We start from the raw sequence: 19961 nt of genomic DNA, 5'->3' as shown, positions 1-19961 counted from the left end.
AGCCAAGGGAATGGCCTGAGGCTGTGTCAGGGGAGGTTTAGGCTGGATATTAGGAAAAAGTTCTTCACCCAGAGGGTGTCTGGAGCAGGGTCCCCTGGGAAGTGGTCACAGCACCAACCTGAGAGAGTTCAAGAAGAATTTGGGCGACGCTCTCAGGTACGTGGCATGACTCTTGTGATGTCCTGTGAAGGGATGATCCTTGTGGATCCCTTCCAACTCAGCTGATTTTGTGATTCTGTGAGCAACACTATTTTCACCTAGTAAAGCAGCAGTGACATTCTAGCAGCACAGTGAGGAGAAGGTCAGAAACTCAAATAGCTGGTTAAATCTACCAAGTTTTGGGCAAATTTTAATCATGTCAGGACAGTAAAAGCCATCAGTAATTTTAGTGAGATTTGCATGAATATTTGTCTGAAAATTGGATGTCGCCTTTGATCACTTTTACTAAGCCTTTTTGTATAATTTTGAGGGCTTTCTCTTGTAGAAATGACATTAATAAAGAATTCTTGAAAGAGATCTACAAAATCTTTTTTAATATAATAAATGATAATAAATTAGCTTTATTTTGACATAAGATATGAAATTATTTTGAAAATTTCCTGGCCTGTGGATTTTTTCCCTGTGGTTAAAAATTTCCTTTGAAGTGAGATGCTGAAATACATGGAAAGAACCATGCAGTTTGTTTTAGATTTCAATTTTTTGGGAATGACTTGAAGTTAAATTGTAATCATAAGGTGTTTTCTTGAACTGAAGAATGACCTTGAAGTTAAAAAAGTGAAAGTTTTCCTGCTTACATAAATAATGTTGTTTTGAGTGTTGTATTCCTCAGATGAAGATAAGATGCTAAGAATCTCCCCACTAAGATACATCTTACTAATGTTGTTCAATTAAAAGGCTTATTGAAGTAAACTCAAACTGTAAAAACATGAACCCTCACCTAGTGGATATGAATTTCACAAAGAATATGACTTCCATTTAGGCAAGTAGAAGAATAAATTGATTGCAGCTGACAATATTTTTAATGCAAAGTTAACTTTGCTATATTATACTCAAATGAGTTACATTAAGTTTTAAAATTTCCTGACCTTTATGAAATTCATTTTTCCCTGTAAACATAGCATGGACATTTGATTTACATTTCATTAGTTGGAAGATTCAGTTAAATGACTATAGATTTAATTTCCAAATTTGTTCATATTAAAAGATTTCTTTCTACTAAGAAATGTTCAAATAATTTTACATGAGACAGGTTTGAATTACTTTAGCATATGATTTGATCATATGAAACTCTTTTTGGCTCAAGTGGCAGTATTTGAAATAGGTATGCATATTCTTTTCCATATGATTCTTACTGACTTAAGTAATGATTACATGGTTAGGAAGTACCTCATGCAGGGGAGTTAGTAAATATAGCACTTGCTATTCAGATACTAAAATATATTCCAGGCAAGTAAAACATTGGGAGGTGAGGGCATTTCAACAGCCATGTTACCTGTGAGAGAGACATCAATGCTTGTAACAGCATCCTTTCTGTATTAAATTCAGCAGAAGAATGTAAGTAGGATTTGATGAAAACTCCTTTCTGTTCCCTCACAAAGATTATCAGGTACATCACTAATAATAGTATGTACAAGTTTAAATTTAATATTATCTTGAAGAAAACTTCTTGGAATAATTCTAGTGATCTACAGTTTGCACTTCCTCTATCTAACATTTCTTTCCAGTATTACTGAAACCAATTATCTCTCAGTTTGGTCAAAATTTGATAAATGTGAGACATTTAAAAGCATGCAAATTTCTACCATTGCCCAGCGCAGAGAAGATAAATACATGGTCACTTACTGCTTTGATGCTTTCAAAGTGTCCACCCTCTTTCTCAAAATCAATTGGCTGCCCATTGAGTGTCCAGAAGAAGGTGACATCCATTGTGCTGTCATGGAGGGCTTTGCAACTGAGGACGATGCTCTCTCCAACCGTTAACTCAATCTTCTTGGGAGTCAGCTCTATTCTTGTAGGCTCTTGAAACAGAGAAGAGTTAGGAACATTCAGATGTAAGTCTACTTATAGTGCCAGACCCAAAACAAAAGGATTGAGTACTGCTGAGTCTACTCAGATCTTACATTTGCTCTTAGTATGAATTGCAGACAGTCAAATACTGAAATATGTTCAATATGTTCATAATGCACACTGGAGTATGACACTGGGGATCAAAAGGTACAGGCAATTTAATGGAGTCAATAAGACAGAATCTGAGACATCATCTGAGACATCATCTGAGATATCTGAGATAGATCAATTAATTAATTCTACTAGTTTCAGGAAAAAAAAAAACTTTTTTTTTTTTTTTTTTCCCCCTTTCTTTCTTTTTTTTTTTTTTTTTTTTTTTTTTTTTTTTTTTTTTTAAGGCTACAGCACCTGGAATCTTGTGAATGCATGAAAATTTCAGTTTTGTCATATAAAATAATAGAGGATGTTTCCTGGATTGCCAAATATAGGAATAAGCTTGAAAAATGAAGTCAAAAGGCTTGAACACCTGCAAAGAAAATCCATTAATTCAGCTGAAAAAAAACCCTTCAGAAATGGATTGCTACTCAATGGTTTCATTATTATTATTATTCTAGGGCACTATCTTTCTCTGGATTTTATACAGATATAATTATTACTTTAATTTAAAGATTTGTTCTCATGCAGAAAAAGTTAGGGATAAGTGAGTTATAAAGATAATACATATAAAGATAAAATATATTAAAAGGGATATTGATTCCTTTAATTATAGAATTATTTATAGTTTCAGTGATTTAATATATATACTAATTCTTATGACACATCTACAATATAACAGCTGGAGTATGCAATCTGATTCAGTGTTTGACTAGATGGAATTTAGTCCCCTCTGCTTGTTGGAAATGCTTTTTTATTCTGCCTGGAGAATGCTGTCTTATAGCTGGTTGGGAATTCTAAGTAATATTCAAATATTAGTCAAAAGAAATCATCATTACCGTCAAAGCATTTTCTCATACCTTTAACAGACACTGATGCAATGATTTCTGCAGATCCAAATACATTTACACCTTGGCATAAATACCGCCCTTCGTCAGACTTGGAAGCATTCAGGATTCGCAGACTCCCATGTGGAAGAATAGTTATCCTGGAAAAGATAAATCCATAAATATTTAAATATCTCTGCCATCCTACCAGCCAGAGTCCATGATGATATCTTTCAGAGATAATAAATAGGATTAAGGACTGCTGCCTCTGTAGCAAGGGATGATGAAGATGATAATTGAATTATCTCTTTCAAAAAGGTTTTAATAAATCCGTTTTACTACTCCTTCCTTAATTCAAAATTTTCACAGAAGCATCAGTGGATTAGTATCCTTTGACACTTATTAGGGGTGAATAGTAATGAAATTTTGTAGAACAGTAAAAAAGGTAATCCTTCATAATTTGTCTTCAAAGTTTCACCACTATATTATTGTCAAATCACATTTCAATATCAAGCATTGGCTATCCCATCTAGAAAAAAATGACCTTAAAAATCAGATCTGAGAAGAATGGGAAGCAAAATTCAAAAGAAGACAAGGAAAAAACCTTACAAAATTAATTATATCTGGTCAAAACATGATTTATGGCATCACAGCACAGTGCAGCAAAGACGCTTAAATGATCTTTGCTTTTTGTAGACGGGCTTTTTTTTTTTTCTCTGAGTCTATAATTGCAGCTCCACTATACCTCTTTGTAAGTAACCTCACTAAAGCATATTCATGAGAAATGTTCAACTGCTCACATTTAGGAGTTTCAAATTCTGTTTTTGCTAACACAATATTAATCATAAAGTCCATGAAGCAACATGTAAATTAACACTTCTTTTCTAAAATGACAAAGACCCTGAATTAATTCTATCTTAGGGTTGCAGCCCTGGAAGAACAGTAAATAGTCACAGCTCTTTTCCTGACAGAGAACTGGGAGCCTAAAAGGAATATGACAACTCTTAGATGGGATTTAAGCCAAGCCCTTTCCCAGGTTGGGTAGTGGTTAAAATTCTCTTGAAGATCTTGGGAGATGTAGGCTGGGGAGCATGGACACTGGAAGCAGATAATCCTCAGCAAATTCTATCAGGTATCCCATGGAAGTGGGGGAGGACATGGGGTCCTTCCTGCTCCTGAATTTGAAAACTAAGTTAAGACTTATGTTTGAGAATCTAAGTAAGTAGGTGAACGGTTCTTCCCCAGGGATGGCTGGATTTTTAGATATACATGTCTGGATAGGACTTTCTGGCTGATACAATATAGACTGACATTCCTTCTGCTGGGAATCCTCTGTGGATTTCTGTGATCAGAAATCATGGAAGGTCCAATGTTGTGTTTTACTCTTGAGAAGTATTTAATCAGGTGTATGACACTTTTGACAGGACTGGGTTGGGCTCTTCAGCAGCAAAAGAGGGAAGGAATTACATTTATAGGCTGGATGTGTTAAACTTCAAAGCTGTTACCTTTGATTTATACTAGGAGTGATTTACATAGGCTTAAAATTCAATAATGTGCTCAAATTAAATCATTAATGAGAGACTACATCTCTTTTTCTTTCTTTCTTTCTTCGGCTTCGAGTGGGGACGTGTGGGGGATGATTTCGGGGGGAGGGCGGTTCTTAGGTAGGAGGGAGGTAGGAGTCGTTTTCTTTTTTTGTTTCTTTCTTTTCTTCTTTCTTTTTTCTTTCTTTCTTTCTTTCTTTCTTTCTTTCTTTCTTTTTCTTTCTTTTCTCTCTCTCTCTCTCTCTTTCTCTCTTTCTTTGTCCTCAAGAAAAAGAATAATATCCCCTATTTTCTGACACTGTGAGAAATGGTAGTTTATTATATGAGGTTTATAAACATTATGGTGGGGAAAACAGAATTTCATTCCAGTGAAAAATGTGCTTCTGTTCACTTCAGATGTGAAACCACCTCACTGCTCTGCAGACAGAAGAAGAAAGTAATAGCTTTAAAAAGTGAATGGAAGCAGAGGAAAACATGTCAGCTCTAGAATTTCCCAGTTCAACCTGAGGAGGCATTTTCCCATACTGCTCTTAAAACAGAATCTCTCGCCCGCTATTTGAGTCACATTATTTGTCTAAAGGTAATTTTATAGAAAACATTATTGCATTAAGCAAATTATTCTGTATTACAGTTTTGAGGGTTTGGATTTTTTTTCCAACAAATAAGAAGGCTTGAAACTTTGTTGTGTCACACCTTTGAAGAAACTGACAGGGTTGCAAGCTTACCTCATTTTCTCTTGGTGTAATTAAAAAAAAAAAAAAAAAATTCTATCAACATGATCAGTTTTCAGTGTTCTGATGACATAATTTCTATGGCAATAGTCTTTTCAGAACAGTGATAGTTCTCATTAATATACTGACGATCAGAAAAACGAAAGGATATTCCTTTAATGTTTGCAAATTACAGAACCTTATACACAATTTAACCCAGTTTAACTCCTGATATAAAACGGTTTTGAAATTCTGACCTTGGAGGAAAAGAAAGTTAGATGCATATGGAAGATTATCTAATGAATCTTACGGATATTATCAATTACATTTCTATGTAGTTAAAAGCTCCTTTTATCCATGAGGGAAAGAGCAATCACTCAATCAAAGAAATTGCAAACACATTTGCTGGTGAATTATTTCAGAAATTAATATTTTACTTAAGGTGCCTAACACTCATCTGTCCTCCCTTTTTTTGTGTGTGTTTGGGAAAAAAGCCAGAGGTCTGGTTATGATGGAAACTGAAATGCTTTATTTATTCATATAATACTTGCTGCACACAGCAGGAACATAGACTCCTTCCTTCCCTGCCAATATCTCTCAGTCACAGAGAGACCACCTGCGCAGCATGTCTACATATTTTAATAAAAAAAAAGTATCATAGCAAAAAGGGTTTTTTACTTCATAAATAGAAGGGAAGGAAAAAGAGGAGAATGGGGCAGAGTTAAGGATAATTCAGGAAAAGAAGCAACTCTAAATTATTAACTAACTAGAAACTGAGGGAACGATGATGATAGATGAACAACTAGAGAAAGGATGGTTGAGAGGTCGAGGTGAGAGTTTGGTGGAGATTATTGTATTTTAGTGTAAGAAAAATCATTATAAACACATAAAGGAGATGGATGTTGTCCATAAAAGGTTTCAGAAAAAAAGTGGCACAAAATCAGTGCCTCTGTAGAAAAGACTTTTCATCTGTCTAATAACAAGAATAAAAAGAGATGAGAGTTAATGTCTTTATGTCAAAAAGTGTGTTGTCTGGAGAACAACTGCAACAAAGATTTTAGCAGCAATTATTAGGAAAGAGTAATCAAGATATAACAGCAAGTGGACTTGAGATAAAACTGAACATGGATTAATTTAAGTACACTGAATGAGATTAAATTATTATAATACTAATAAGAAGAATTATTTTCTAGAGAAAATAAGTGCAGATTTAATCTTCCATGGGTTTCAAGCATGATTTTCATGCTGAAACTCACATGACTACATTTAATACAAAAATTAAGGATTGTTAAGAAAGTGGTTGAAGAAAAGACTTTTTTCTTTTTTTTAAGAGAATTTGATTTTTATACTATGATATTATTTTTCAAAATTAGCAGGATACAAGAAGACTGTTAAAAATTTGATTAAATAAATGGCTCTTTGACACAACAACTGTGCACCGGATTCATATAAAACCAGTAGTTTTGACTCTGAACTAAGAGGACCACACAGTAAAGGAAAAGGCAACCGTAGAATATATCATATAGCAACCTGCATCTCTTTATGGAAGCATTAATACTTGAAGGGCAGAGGAAATATAATAAGGACAATTTTGATAATCGGTATGCAGAAAGATTAATTTTAACTAAGCTGACATTTGGAAGGATCAACATGATGACCAGGGAGGCAAGTAAACCTTTTGTTCTAGAGGCTGTTTGTAAAATTAAAACTTCACGTTAGACATGTTTCTATTTTCAATATTGTTTCATGGATCTTGTCAGCAGTCAGTTGAACCTCTATTAAAAGTAAAAATGTGCAAATGTCTAATTCATATTGTAGATCTCCACACTTTGATATCTCAACATGGAACTGAATCTCATCCTCAAATCTTAGTTTAGTTCCCCAGATATAAGTGCATTTCATGATCTGACATAATCTGTGGGACAAAAATCCCGGCTGCTGCAAGACATGAATATTAATTTCCTCACTGTGTCCCCACTTGCTGTGGGCTTGGTTTGTGAAATGAAGCAGTCTGAGCACCTGAGCTTCAGTTGATGCTAAACGAGAAGGGATGCCTGAGGAGTGAATTGCTTTTCAGATGAAAACAGGAATCCATCTGTGGAAGCTATACCAACTCCAAAGAGAAACTTTGGACAGTGGACAGTGTGGATAGCATCAACGTTTTGCTTCTCCTATTGATCCATGCTACCTGCTCATGCAGAAACAGCTATTAGACTGGGCTGACAAACGTGACAGAGGACCTTTGAGAGGATGTAAGAGCTTAAAGCACAGACATAGAAATCAATTAGCCAAAAGCTTCACTGCCCATGAAGCTGAATCCCCCTAACAAATTAATAATTAGAGGAGCTAAATTGAAATTGAATGCGATTTCAAGTGTATCTTATTGCATATTAAAATTTTCCACTCTGTATCAGAAATAGTGCAGTTGTTGGATGCCCAGCTTGCAGCACCTGTGGTTTTCTTGTCCAGAATATCAGAAAGTTTGGACATACATATGAGTAGAATTTCTATCATGTCAGTTTTGTGAATGACTATGTAATCTATTAAACTAGTTTGAGAACTGCTAGAAAGACATAGAACTGCTAGATGACTGCCTGCCATCTAATTTTTCCTTTGATTAATTCTTATGTATAAATAAAATGTACCTGTAGTGAAGATACTTTAAGTGTTCCACTGTCTTACTGGAAAAAAAAAAATTAATTCATTAATATCTGGTATCACCCACCATGGAAATTCTCAGATATGATTAACAGCTGGTAGAGGACATACTATTGTATGTTGGAAATTGATGTTGGAAATTTTCAGCCTTCTTTATCACCAGGAACAGTTTTACCTTGATCCTCTGGGGCCAGGATGTGCATTTGTTCTCCATATCACATGCTAAATCAGGGAGCAGAGACTTCCATCAAGATTAAGATAATGAGGAATGGAAACTCTAATTTTCATTTTGTTGCACCATCCATAGCAGATTCTCACAAGCAGACATCTTGATGCTGTGGTAGAAATTGTTTTTGGATGCTGAGGTAGCTGAGCAGTTCAGCCAGCAAACATTAGAATTGCTACACAACATCTCAGGATTTTACTGAGGACTTTTTGCACAGACAGATCCACACAGTGTCTGGATCTTAACAGAAATTTATGTCAGACAGCTTACACTTGGAGCTTTATATTCTTTAAATAACAATTACAGATTAAGAAAAAGTAGAAGTCAGATATGTGGCCTTTTCTGGTGGGGAGGAAGAATTAGCAATGGGTAGTTTGGTTAGGCTCTAGGTACTAGTATCTTTCTCTGTTTTCAATCAATTCTTTTCGTATTATCTTTTGCCTTTCAAACCAAAGCAAATTTTCATAGCACATTAGAGATATAACTGCAGCAATCAGGGATGCATAACATTTGGTTAAAACCTTTGCAAACTTGAACACCTACTAACTGGAATTAAAAAAAAAAAAAAAAAAAAAAAAAAGTTATTGGTGCTTGGAAAATCAGTCCCTGCATTTTTTTCATTTGGATAGAAACTCAAGAGTATGAAATTTGTTTGTCTGCATGTTGGAATTTTAAAGATGCAAATGGAGAGAAGCTGCACTGACTCATTTAGCCTGTGGTCCCTCACAGTGTTCTGATCTGAGCAATCTGTCGTTTGACATTAGTTTGAGTTTGTGATCTGTCAGTTTCCTTTAATGTAGACTACAAGGAATCAGAATAAGTATTTGTAAATAGTTGAAACCTTTATTTCTCTCTGAATGTCTTTAGGCTATTTCAGTCCCCTTTGCCTCATCTTGCTCCTTCATAATAGATGCACAAACCCCTAATGCTTAAAGAAAATAGATGTGAGGTTTTTCTATAGTAAAGCCACTTATATAAGAAAAGAAAATCTACTTATATATAATTTTTAATAATATAACCATAGATAGGGTATTTTTTATTTTAATATTGTTGACTTAATTAGAAAAAAACCCCCTATATTTGGCACAGTCCCTTGGAAAAGCATGCAATTATTTGGATTTTCTTCACTTCATGTTTTCAAACATTTATAATGGTGCAATTCCTGTGTGTGATATCTTAGGTCATTGGAATATGCTAAGCCTTATTATTAATGTGCCACAAACTACTTCCAGCTCCATTTAAGCTAATCTGTGCAAACTGTCTTAGGGCAATTTCTTTCAAAGGAGCCAGGCCTCTCATTTTGTCCTTGCTGTTTGCTGCACAGGAACATTTATGCATGGAAATACACAGCTCTCACTGGTGCAAATGTTGTCCATGTATGTAAATATAATTTCATGCGGATGATGCTAGAAGTTTTTATTTTTGATAAAAAATGTTCTTAGCTTCTGTTCTAAGCACAGGAAATAAATATGATCTCTGCAGTGTTTCTGTGTAGTAAAGTCTGGAAAATACTGATATTTCAGAATTGGAAGGGTCTTTGGGGATGCTTTTTTCTTCTTATGAATCTGCTGGTCATTATTAGTTTAAATGATGCCTTGCATTAATGATTTTATTCAAACAAAAACTTAAGGATGTAGTTTGTTTGAAAACTCTATAGCACCGATTTCAGGGATGATAGAAAGGTGCTAAAAATTAAATTTCTAAGGCAATAAACGGAAACAGAGACTAACTGTAAATGTAACAGAAGTTCAGATCAATAATCTATCAGATAGAGAAATTATACAACAAGCAGATATTTAAATTGTTCTGCATTTTTACTGTTATGCTCAAGTAAGTGTTGGTACACATTGACAATTTAATATCACTTTACTAATTGGTACTTTGTCTTATTGCTCAAATGTTTTACCCTCAAATGTGTTTCATCTTGTGCAAAGAAAAAACCAGGAATATTACTCAGAAGACATATCAGGATAAGTGTTCCAGAAACACTTATTCAAGAAATTGTTAAGAAAGACCATTAAAGGTCTTTTCTGCCCTGCATTGAAGCCCAAGACTACTTTTAAAAGCTCTTTTAAAATACAGTTGGTTTAGAACAATGTATCTCTAAATATGCTGAAAATACTCTACAATTATTAAAATGTTCTTTCATATTTTTTTTAAATCCATATCATACTCTTTACCCATTTAAATTTAATATCTATTTTAATATTTAAATATTTTTAATAATTAAATGTATTCCTCTTTTTTGCACACTATTTCAATGTCAGATATATCCTCCTACTGTGAAAAGGTTTCTTCTTTTCAAGGAAAAGCCTTATCACAGTAATTTTCTCCGTGTTTCTAAGTGACAGCAATGAATTATTAACTTACTCTATTTTCCTCAGAGCTTTAGAAATAATAACATCTACAAGGACTGCATGATCCCTCAAGGGAAAAAAAAAATACACAGGAAATTTTAGTTACTCTAAGATATTTCCATGTTTTGCTTGGTATTAGAAAAGCAACATTAATATTCAAAGGCAGACTTTATATGCAAGAGGTAAAATTCAAATAGACCAGGTGCTCAAGGAGGCAGATCTTTAGCCAGTGTAAAATAACAATTCCACTCAACTACATGGTTCTATTATGGCTCATACTAGATTAAGACACGTCTCAAAACAGCCAAACTATGCTATGCTTGAAGTGTTAACATTAACTTCAGCAATATAATAGGAAGAGCAGAAACTTGAAATTTCATTCATATTATATTCTTGTAAATTGAAGACTGTTAATTAGATGTTTACATGGGAAGTTTTCACATGCTTGGGGCAGTAGTCATCTTGCGAAAGCATTATTGTTGTAAGCTGTGTAATGATGTCCAGTCAGATGGAACCCACTTTCCAGTGTTGATTCATGTTCCATAGCAGCACTACTAGAATATTAACTGCAAGTTGTGCTTTTATGTAACAGCGCAATGAAATTGAATATTTTCCACCTCTCTGAAAAAATATTTTGTTGGCTATACTATTACTGCCTTCATGTGAAAAGAAGAGCTGGGTAGAAGAGAGCAAATGATCTTCTTTTGCATTAAGCCCTAGCTCTCAAGAAAAATAAAGAACAGCAGACAGACCAACCCCCCCCAAAAAACCAAAAACAACCAACCACCCACCCAACCAAAAAACTCAACCAAACAAAAAAACCCCAAACCATTGCAGCTTGCAGTTAATTAATATGCATTGTTTAAGACACCCCCCCCCCGCCATGTAGCTGTTTTCTACTTTGTAGTGCTCTCTCCCTGGCATAGACAGTCAACTATTGAAGCACCACTGGGAGCTAGCTGAATGCCGTAATCCCAGCCAAAGTGGTAAAGGAATGTTGTAACTGATGCTTGAGAAGGAAGATGACCGGTGAGAATCAAACCAACAAGCGGGTTGTAAATCCTTGTAAAATAGCCACCATGGAGGTTTGAAAAGGATTAGGAGATTAGGACTTCAATACATGCTTTCTGTGTCCCATTCATATAGTACCTCAAAACACACCAAAAAAGGGATATTCTTTCCCTATATTTTCAGAAATAGACAGGATAATGAGATTAATATGGTCATGGTATGGAAGGGTTGAGATAGTTTTATGTCTACTGATAAATGTTATTAATGTAGCATTCTGTTAATTTGTTACTTTTATTGCATTTTGCAAAATTATGGTTTCCACCATTTCATGTGTCTAAGCTTGGTTGTAGTTCAAAGACAGGACAGATGAATGTGGCAATGTCTGCCTTATCCTCACATCAAACTGACTCTGTTTTCAGCTGGAGAAGTTCCAATAATATTTCTATCATGTGGTAGGTACTGCTAAACTCTGAAAGATGAAGACGGATTTCTTTCATCATTATGCTGCCTCTGGAAGAGTGTGCAAAGTGTGGCCTTACTGCACGTTGGTCCAGGTAGAAACTCTTTGGAGGGGAGATTTCATTAGCATGACGTATGTTATGCTTGGATCAATAGCTATGAGTTCTTCACTAGTTGTTTGGAAGAGTCATTATAAGATTCAGTGCTCCACAGAAGTGCTGGCCTTCCAACCATCGCTGTTGTGAAATGACCCTTTTTTTCTCACTGCTCAATAACCATAAGGTCTCAGCTGGACTACAGACACACTGTTTTCATGAAAGATACATGATCTAGAGGGGACAGAGTAAAGGAATTTTTCAGAGCAAAAGTGACTTCTGAAAATGGGAAAAGAATAATTTGAACATAGATTACTTCAGCTCCAAGACACATTTGCTGAGATGTTTAGAGAATTCTGAACATTGATAAACTTGGTGGATTGTCTGCAATAAAAATGACATGTATTATAATTACTGCAGCAATAGATATGATAGAATAGAATAATTGGTCCTGCTTTGTAGTAGGATGTCCCTGATGGCTCTCTGGTTATTTAAATCAGAGATCACCATGCTGTGACCAATAAGGGGCAGTCATTACTTGTTTGCTTTGTTCTGCAATATTTCTGAGTTTACCCTTGGAAATTCCAGCACTTCTTTTTTTTTTTTTTTTATCATCTTCACTTACAGTTAGATCTGGTGTGAAAGATCTAAATAATCTGTTGCTACATCCAGAAAGAAAGCAAAGGATAGAGGCAAAAAGCTATCTCATGGTTCCATTTTTATTCTATATGCCTTCACACCTTGAGACGAAAGCTTTTCAGTGGAGAAATCTGTGGGATAGAACAGACTTCATAAAAAATGTGAGGAGTGAAAGCACATCTGATAAACAACCTTCCATCTATAATTCCATGATACATCTCTAACCTATTTCTGTGACACAGCTCTAGGTTTCTACATCGTTTGCATTCAACGCACTTCCTGACTGCATCCTCGACAAGGGGTGTGCTCAAAAGGCCGCACCTCTTAAGAACACCTTGTTATTTATCAAGATATTGGTACAAGATGAGGATTCAGAAACCTTGATTATAAGTAGCAGTGCAGAGTAAAAGCTGTGCTGTTTCTGCAACACATTCAAAATTATCACAGGAACATTTGTTCTGGAAGACAGCTTTGCTGGAATACTACCTTTCCTCTAATAATGGACAACTCTCTCTAATTAGTTTTTCTTTTAATAGTAAACCCACAGGTTAATGATCCTACTTAGAGGTTCTTGCAGCATTTAAATCTTTATGAGAGGTTAAAAATATATATCTAAGTTGTAAAGCTGATGGAGTTACATTAGTTTTCTTACATTTTGTGAAAGGACTAATCTGACCTGTGGATGTAGGCATCTTACAGGAAGGAGAAACAATCAGCTCAGTGGAGAGACAGTTTAAAAGCATTGGCTCAGCACAAAAACACTTCCAGACCGTAGGAGTGGTAAATAGGATTTTGACTAAAATGAACTAGGATATTAATGACTCCATTTTTATGGTCAGATGAGTCAAGTTTGCATTCTGGGAGTGAAAGAGGTACCATGGCTGGGAAACTAGGTAAAATGAGATTTATTTTATTCCCATGTCACAAGGTGAAATACAGTCTATTAACTGGAAAAGGTGGTTAAAAAGACACATGTTCCCTTCAGAGAACTACATTGCCACTAAGGGTGAAAAGGGTACAAAGTTCTTACTGACAAACAATTTATTGATTAGCGTTGTTTAAACCTTAGAAGCTTTAGTTTACTTTGGTATATCTTGCACTTCAGCTACCACTCAAAATTTTGATTACAGGTTGGAACAACAGTTCAGTAGGATGTGATTCTGTTTAAAATTGACATATCTGTCTACAGCTGTATTGTTGTGCTAGGAAGAGAACAGATGGAATACCTGCAGTGACATAAGTTATGTGCAATAAAGCATGTGACAAAAATAATGGAACAAGAAAAAAAAAAAAAAAAATCAGTGACTCTATCTGTGCTACTCCACCAGGCTGATCCAAAAGATGGCTCTTGTTTTAGAATCAGATGTCCCATCATGCACAATGAGAAGGTCATAAACTTCTTTGAGACAAACACTACATGTGAAAAACAAAGGCGTCCTCAGGCCAAGCCTATTTTGCTTTATGCACAAAGCACACGCACACAAGCTCTATATTGTCTCTCAGTGTATTTATTGCTTGTGCATGGAGAGAAATTTGCGGTGGTCACAGACTCTGGAGAGGACTAGGGAGCCAGCAAGAACCAATGAAAGCGTTTGGAGAGAAGATGCAACTGCTGATTCTGTGGTGTTTGATGCCCACATCATTTGAAGCATTTGGATGGCTCTTGAGTTGCTCTTGCTTCTACCAGCCACAGGTTCTTGGGTGGATGAGATGTAAAGTCCCCCATTTTTATTTATCATGGTAAGTGGGTACACATCATTGCATCCCACTGGTGAGACCACATATGCCCACATGATACAGGTGATCTGTTGTGGGTTGCTAATTTTAAGATATAAACTGTCATGGTTGTAATTCCACACAAAATTGGAGAGGATTTCATATTGGTCCATACTGGTCTAGAGGCAGAAGTGAATTTTTGTGTGGCATTAGCTGTGTCACACCTACAGACTGGTGACACGGTAGCTGTGCAATCATTCAAAGATATCTGCTGTTGTAATTATAATGGGAAACTAATGCTAAAATCTGGCTCTTGTTTCCTATCTCAGAAGGTCAAATCAGCATTAGAGCATTCACATGGCACACAACTCCAAGCTTACTGTCTATCTTCATACCAACAGGCTCAACAAATAGACACCTTCTCTCATCAGCATAGAAACAAGAATATGATACTACTTCAATGACATAATTCCTTGTTTGCCATAATTCTACTTGCTTTCTTCAAACTTACTTGCTTCTCATTCTTTCTTCCCTAAATCCTCCTTTTCACACAAAACAGTGTGCTATGGTATTCTTAACTGATGTTAAGATGTTGGAACATCTTGCTTCTTCCCTAACCTTACCTATGAAGTGCATTTTCAATGACATTGGCACAGATCTGGGAACACAGAAAATAGGATGAAAAAGTTACTGACTCACTGGGGATAACCTGTTGCCAGATATGCGGTTGTGTCCTATAATTATACAGCTAGACTAATCAGAAAACTCCCCCCATTTTATAATTCTATGTAGTTGTACTACAGCAAGCTCCCTTCTCAGGATGATAGGCAGGAGTACTGAATCAACCGAGACCTCACTGCTTACTGTATAACCACATCTCAATTTTGCACACAGAATTGTTTTCCAGCCATTTAAAAGAATTTTAATCTATTTTTAATAACTTTACTTGTGTACTCTGAATCTATTAGACCAGGTTAGTACTTCCCAGGGACCTGACGAGGCTAAGATAAGTATCTAAAGGCAGTAGTGTGAATATGTCCTTAGAGCAGGTAGTGACAGATGGCACAAGTTTTGCCCATCATTTTGTAGTTCACTGTGTTGGCATCTCTCTTTCCCTCTCTTCGGAGGTCTGGGAAAAGACAGAGTCAGGGACCAGAAGTTATGAGAAGAAAGATGTTTTTCCTAGGGATACAGAGAGGACTACATACAGTTTTATTGAAACCTGATGAAAGATTGCTGAACTTGAAGGGAAGGATGAGCCTTCCAAGGACACAGTGAATGAGGATAACTTGTTTACAGCTTCACCTTTCTGTTGCCAAGTTTTCCTCTATTTAAAAAATGCTCCTTGATTTTAGTTCACTTCTAAGAAAATATAGTTCTTGTGGTTCAAAGATTTTTGGTGCTTTAGGCATGCTCACTTTGATGAAAATTGCAGAAAAATCCTCAGAACTCTGTTTGACTCATGCTCCTATCACACTTGAATTCCTGCTGAACTGAGATTACACTTATAACCTCATCCATCTTTTTTTCCCCCTTATTTTTGAGTGTTTGGACTCAGACCCTTTGCAGTGCTCTTCCCATCGATACTTGGATATGATTATAGGATTGTTTATGAACTTTGCAAAAGAAGTATGTATAGAGCAATTGACCTTTTAAATCAAGATTTCAGAGCTTCTTCCATGCATAGACAGCAAACCAAAGATCTTTTTTATAACGTAATTTTATTTACTGTTTTTTTTTGAGAGTGGAAACCTAAGCTGCCATTTAGCAGTGGAGCTAGGGAAGGGAACACAATGAAGTGGAGTCTTTGCTACAAGCATCAGACAAAAACATCCTTTTGAGAGTGGGGTATATTTTAAAACCTTAAGAAGAGGGGTGAGGATTGACCTTGACAAGGCTTAGTGATACCCAGAAATATATATATATTCATGGCGCTGCTTGACAGGTTCCAAGCTCATAGATGGGCTTTTATTTATGGACATTTATAAGGTACTCCAACTTATGGGCTTATCTTCATTGTGGAGACACTTAGATTTATGTTTTCAAATATAGAATCTAAGGAGATCCATACTCAAATACAAACTGATAGTATGAATTGTGAGATATCTGAGTTAAATCAAATTAGCTCAAGTAGCATATTTTTATAATGCAGTAACATCACCTTTATGAGTCCTGTACCACCAGTTTTCCACTGTTGTTCCTCACACTCAGAAAAACATCCTTCCAATACTTAAAGTAAACTTAGAAGAAAGATGGGGACGCTTTTTTTAATGGGTCATGTAGTGATAGGACAATGTGCAATGATTTTAAACCAAAAGAGGGGAGGTTAGAACTGTATATAAGAAAGAAATTTTTTGTGATGAGGGTGGTAAAAGACTGGAACAAGTGGCCCAGAGATGTGGTGGATAACCAGTCCCTGGAAACATTCAAGATCATGTTTGATGGATCTCTGGGGAACCTGATCAAGCTGAAGGTGTCCCTGCTCATTTCAAGGGACACTAGGGGGTCAATTTTTACCTGACCTCTTCTAAGATTCTATGAAAATAGGAACAGTTGGTGGAAAAGCAGAAAATTGTTTTAAAATAAATGGCAGTGTAAAGGGTTTTGCCTCATACAGAAGGAGATGCAATGAATGCAGAACCAATGCTCAGCAATTTGAGTTTAGCCCTTTCGGTAATCCAAGAAGGGAAGGCACATTCTACACCTGTATTCTGTAGCAGAACAAGTGAGCAGCCTACCTCTTCAGCTGTTCAGCAGTGACATGGGCAATAGATAAATCAGCTGGTAAACCAGTTGGTCCTACTGCTAAACATGAAATAACTATGGATTTGCACTAATTATCCTTTCAAAGAGGTCAGAAGTGATCACTATACCTGTGTGAAGAGTTTTAGACCTCTGAGTCATTTATGAACCATGGTCTATTGACTGCTCTTTCACAAACTATTCTTTCTACCTAACTGTGATTTTTATCTAAAAACTTTCCTTGGTCAGTCTGGAATTAGTTATATTTATTATTTGTTTCTCCACATGTAATATTTATTTAATGAAAAAAGTTATGACCATCTACATTACTAAGAATATCTTACCTCAGGCTTGACGGTTAAGCAAAGAAAATTATTAAAAGGGTTATAATTCTTATCCTTGCAAAGAAATACAACTAACAGTGAAGGTACAAGAAAACTTTATTGTTACTTTCTAACCAATTTCCTGCAAGGGCCAGGCACTTTCGTGAATTTGACCTAGGAAGGACAGCAGGTATGAGATGAATGGTGAGGGACAAATTGGGATTAAGAAAATATCAGACATTCTTTTGCAGCCTGTGCACCCTTACAATGATTTTTATCTTTTTTTCTGAACTCCTCTAGAATATGGGCACTGTGATTCAAATAAGTAAAGAAGGCAAGATAGTGTAAAACAATCAAAGAATAAAACACTCCACACTGAAGCCCTTAGGCAATGCTACCATAAAAAAAAAAAAAAAATAAAAACCAAAGGGTGAGATAAAAGATTTGTGTTCACTGTGACTATAAAGGAACCTTATAGCTGCAAGCTAATATCACATCTTCTACAGCTATTTTCATCTCAAAATGAGAATGTTTATGTTGTTGATATTATACAGCATTATAACCTCAAAGCCCTAAGTTCACCACAAAGCAAGGGGCTTTGGGACAAGATATAGATTTAATCCCATTAGACACTTTTCTGATCTGGTTTCACGTCTGTGTGTTTGAAGATATAGGGCTTGAGATCATATTTAAGCTCAGCTATGCTTTAGTTCTTACAGCTGCATGATCACTTAAGGGTTTTTTTTATTTTCGCTTTTTGATTTCTAGGTTGTCTTTGATCCAATTCTAATTTTCCATTTAAAGATGAAATCTTGTAGTTCTAAGAATACTTGCAGAAGGCAAGTTGTCTTTCCTGTAACACAATAATGACAAAATCTTCCCTTCAGCTTTGCTTTTGCTTTACTATAGAAATTTAACCAGGTTGTAGGCAGCATGTAAGCCTAACAAACCACCGGAGACATTTGAGTCCAAGCTCACCTTTTGGGAACAGGTACCTTCTAAAAGACTTTTTTTTGTCTGATATTCTGCCTGAATTTCAAACTCTGTCAGATTTCAGTAGCCCACTAGTCACTTGCTCATAATCAAGAGAAAAATGTACACCACCCAGAAATTCTTGGATGCGACACAGGTGTTAAGTCATATTCTTATTTGTGATGGTGCAAATACATGTTTTAAGTTCAAATTATAATGCTTTCCTATCCATAAGTGTGAAAATATGCATGATGGAAAAAAGGACAATATTTTAGGATAATATTTTAGTACCAGATAATTAATGTTTAGAGGATATTCAAGTAATCTAGGGATAATATCCTGACATATAACTCTACAAACTAACCATGGTATTGAAAGGTTCAAATTTGCTACAGGATGTTATTTTTCTTTCCCCCAGAATTCCTTGGTCTTTGAACAAAATATATTTTCAAAAATATTTTTAGTATTCAACGTTCTACATCACTAGTCATATAAAAAGTGTAAAATATTTACAGTTTGGCTATTAAGTTGAAGTGTTTTCTATGAAATGGGATGAAAGAAAAGAATAAAATTTGTGGTCAAAGTGATTTCAGAAATTATAGATTTTCAAAATCTATAATATATATATATTATATATATATATAATTATATTCAATAATTTTATAGATTTTGTCTATACTTTACAGCAAGTACAAAAACTGACTTCCAAATAAATAGAGCCAAGCCTTATTTCCTCCTCTTTATAACTTATTTTATGCATCAATATTCTTAATATGGAAATTTGCTTAAATAAATCATTGGTGCTTGAACAGAAATCCTGAATTGTCATTGGAGTAATATTTTCATGTGCAAAAAGTTGCCTGTTGGGCAAAAATTACCATCTTTATCAGAAATATTAAATAAAAAGAACTTAAAATGTATCCATTTAAGTTAAGCCTGTATTGGTAGAGATTTACAGATTGAGGCTTGATTAATTTAAAACAATATGCCTCTCTCTAATTAATTACAGAATTACCATTTTCATCTTTGTAAATGCCAAATAATTTAATCACCATGTCTAAACAACTAATATCTTGGCAATTAAATAATGACTTGCATTTCATTGTATGGAGTTACACTAGCTCATGATCTTCATGTTGGGACACTATCCATAAGATTTCATTTCGTTTGATCTAATTAATAAGAAACTGTTAAAATGAAACCCACAAATGCAGAAATTCAATTTTAAGGTTCATACACCTGATCAAAGAAACAGACGTAGACAAATGTACTGGAAAACATTTGCTTGAAATGGAAACAGGGCAGGTTGTTGAAAATATCTTGCAAAGCAGAGGCATATTTAATTAGTTTTTGCTATATTCAGCTCTGAAATTTATGGAAGAACTGTGTGTATTTTTAACAGATGAAAAAACTGTTCCTAATTCTGAGTGCCTCTGGATCTTGAAGTCTCATTTCACAATCACTCTGCATCACTTTCTGCTATAACTTTGAGACAGAAGAACAATAGGGGTTTCCATATAAT

General features: G+C 35.2%; 1 protein-coding gene across 4 annotated transcripts in view; it reads right to left on the bottom strand.

Moving 5' to 3' along the window:
* Positions 1-19961, bottom strand: part of CNTN5 (contactin 5) — a 611680-nt gene that overhangs the window by 63890 nt on the left and 527829 nt on the right. For all 4 annotated transcript variants that reach the window (XM_040056169.1, XM_040056168.1, XM_040056171.2 and 1 more), the window contains exons 14-15: positions 3021-3148; positions 1843-2018 (exon numbers count right to left, since the gene is read on the bottom strand). In XM_040056169.1, the coding sequence (XP_039912103.1) occupies positions 1843-2018; positions 3021-3148 (304 nt within the window). The remainder of the gene's footprint in view (positions 1-1842; positions 2019-3020; positions 3149-19961) is intronic.

This window comes from Hirundo rustica, chromosome 2, assembly GCF_015227805.2.
Source record: "Hirundo rustica isolate bHirRus1 chromosome 2, bHirRus1.pri.v3, whole genome shotgun sequence".
Lineage (NCBI taxonomy): Eukaryota > Metazoa > Chordata > Aves > Passeriformes > Hirundinidae > Hirundo > Hirundo rustica.
The sequence above is the reverse complement of the archived record's forward strand: the minus strand, read 5'-3'. Positions and strand labels throughout refer to the sequence as shown.